This window comes from Mesitornis unicolor, unplaced genomic scaffold (assembly GCF_000695765.1).
Source record: "Mesitornis unicolor isolate BGI_N332 unplaced genomic scaffold, ASM69576v1 scaffold35149, whole genome shotgun sequence".
Taxonomy (NCBI): Eukaryota; Metazoa; Chordata; class Aves; order Mesitornithiformes; family Mesitornithidae; genus Mesitornis; species Mesitornis unicolor.
In genome coordinates, this window is record NW_010208529.1 from 17,749 (window position 1) to 20,552 (window position 2,804).

Sequence of the window (2,804 nt, forward strand, 5' to 3'; positions counted from 1 at the left end):
CCCCAGCGTGGCAGCAACAGGTGCCAGTGTAGGGTTTTGGCTGCGCAGAGCTGCAGGTAAAGTTCCTGCGAGGGCTGTCGGACGTGCTTGCACGGCAGGGCGAGCGGGCCGTGCTGTGGTGCGAGCTCTGCAAGGCAAGGGGTGACGTGGTGTGGCGCAAGGATGGGCGGGTGCTGGCGCCCAGCCCCCATCGACAGATGATGGCAGAGGGGCGAGAGCGCTCGCTGGTGCTGAGCCACGTTGAGCCCGGGGACGCTGGCGAGTACTGCTGCGAGTCCAACGATGACCGGACACTGGCGACGCTGACGGTTCAGGGTGAGCTGTGCACAGGGCTTGGCCACCATGATGAGGACCCCTGTCCCATGAGGGTGGTGGGGAAGCTGGCCGTGGTGATGGCAGAGGGGTGCAGGGGTTCTCAGTGACTCTGCAGGACATGGTGTCCCTGATGCCATGCCCCAACACCCTGGTTGTAGTCCCCAGGGTGGTGGAGATCGTCAGAGAGCTGCAAAGCCTGACAGTGCTAGAGGGGGAGGACGCCACCTTCAAGTGCCTGGTGTCTCCCATGAGGGTGGTGGGGAAGCTGGCCGTGGTGATGGCAGAGGGGTGCAGGGGTTCTCAGTGACTCTGCAGGACATGGTGTCCCTGATGCCATGCCCCAACACCCTGGTTGTAGTCCCCAGGGTGGTGGAGATCGTCAGAGAGCTGCAAAGCCTGACAGTGCTAGAGGGGGAGGACGCCACCTTCAAGTGCCTGGTGTCCCCCGAGGATGTGGCTGTGACCTGGCAGCTGAACGGCCAGCCCGTGGTCCCCAATGAGCAGCTGCTGGTGACGAGGAGCAGGCTGTGCCACAGCCTCACCCTCCGGCAGTGCCAGCTGGGCAACGCAGGCACCGTGACAGCCAATGCCGGGGGGCTGGGGACCATGGCCTGGCTGAATGTGCAAGGTGAGGGGGGAAGGAGCCAGTGGAGCACAGCTCAGGGCACAGCCCTGGAGCCAGACGCTGACCATGGACCATGGGCCATGCAGAGGCGCAGGTGCTGTTCACACAGAAGCTGCAGGACGTGGTGGTGGAGGAGGAGGGGGATGCGTGCCTGGAGGTGGAGGTGAGCCACGAGGATGCCGAAGTGCAGTGGCTGAAGCAGGGCGTCCTCCTCCAGCCGGGCAGCAAGTATCAGCTACAGGAGTCGGGGCGCCGGCGCACCCTCACCATCCGCTGCCTTGGCCCCACCGACCGCGGCACCTACCGCTGCGAGAGCCTGCACGACCGCACGCAGGCCAAGCTCTGTGTGGAGCGTGAGTGCTGGCATGGGGATGGAGATGGGAATGGGAATGGGAATGGGAATGGGGATGGGGAGGGCACCCAGCTGCTGCAACTATGCTGCAGGCAGGAGTGTGGGCAAAGCTGGTACTTGGCTGGAAATAGTGGTCAAGTAGAGAGGTGAATATAGGACTCAGGGATGGGCAGGAGTGGGAGCCTGGTAAAAAAGGGCTGGGTTTAGGGGATTGCTCCAGCAAGCACAGGTTAGAAAACCAGGGACTCTGAGGTGGAGCAGGCATCTGCTTGAGGATATGGGTCCCTGGCAGCCCGGAAGGTGTTGATCTGCACACCACTGGCAGACGTGGAGACCTTCGAGAAGGAGACGGCCACCTTCCACCTGGAGCTGTCTCACCCTGGTGTGCCCGGCGTCTGGATACGGGATGGCATCCGGGTGAAGCCTAGCGCCATGTGCCGGATCAGCGCCACAGGCTGCGGGCACAGCCTGACACTGGAGGGGCTGGCGCTGGAGGACTCGGGCACCATCACCTTCACCACTGACACCCTGCGCTGCAGTGCCCGCCTGCTAGTGAGGGGTACGATCACTGGGACAGGCTTGGGGGGTGTGTGGCACTGGCACTGCCCATCCCACAGGCATTCAGTCCCAGCAGAGATGTCAGGGCTGAGCTGGGCCACTCTGGGCATTCACTAGCAGGGCTCCCCCTGTCCCCAGGGAGATGTGAGCTCGGCAGTGGGGACACCCCTGGCCAGGGTCTGGGTTCACACCCAGTGGGGACACCAGTGATGAGAGCTTGGAAAGTGCCACCCTCACCCCCTGCTGAGTTGCCTTGGGCACAGCTCCCCATCCCCACAGCCACAAGACCATGTCTTTCCCCTACCAAACCTTCCCCCCATCTCTATCCTACTCAGAGCCTCCAGTCACAATGGTGAGAGTCCTGCGGGACCTGGGGGTCCCAGAGACAGGGGTCGCCAGTTTCGAGTGTGAGCTGTCTTGCCCCAGCGTGGAGGTGAAGTGGTTCAAGGTGAGGGCTTGCCCCAGTCCCCTGCAGCAGTGCCTGGCCATGTCCTTCTCCCTGCTATGCCCCCCAGCCACTGCCCCCCTAGGTTGGTGACGACCCTGGGTGTCCCATCGTCCACAGGGAGAACGTCCACTTTGAACTGCTGCGGTGCTGCTGTCACAACCTGACAAAAGTTCAGAGACGGATGTTACTCCGGGAGGCAGAGCATTGGCTTTTACCAGCTTGGCTCCCTGGCACCTACACCTGTGACGCGGGCGACTGCCGGGCCTCTGCCACGCTGCACGTCCAGGGTACGGCCATCCCCTTCCCGGGAGTGTGTGCACCCCAAACCCCACGCCACCTGCACCCCCTTGGCCTTGGCTACCCTGGAACTCTGCCCCTCGCCCGCAGAGCGCCAGGTCTGCATCGTGCAGGACCTGCAGGACGCCCAGGTGCGGGAGGGCGACAACGCCGTCTTCACCTGCGAGGCGTCACACAGGGACGTGAAGGGCGAGTGGTTCCGTGACGGG

General features: G+C 63.7%; 1 protein-coding gene across 1 annotated transcript in view; it reads left to right on the forward strand.

Moving 5' to 3' along the window:
• Nucleotides 1-2,804, forward strand: part of OBSL1 (obscurin-like 1) — a 15,376-nt gene that overhangs the window by 11,586 nt on the left and 986 nt on the right. The window contains 7 exon segments of the mRNA XM_010192549.1: nucleotides 49-315; nucleotides 674-943; nucleotides 1,027-1,293; nucleotides 1,585-1,851; nucleotides 2,186-2,298; nucleotides 2,381-2,585; nucleotides 2,686-2,803. Coding sequence (XP_010190851.1) covers nucleotides 49-315; nucleotides 674-943; nucleotides 1,027-1,293; nucleotides 1,585-1,851; nucleotides 2,186-2,298; nucleotides 2,381-2,585; nucleotides 2,686-2,803 — 1,507 coding nt within the window.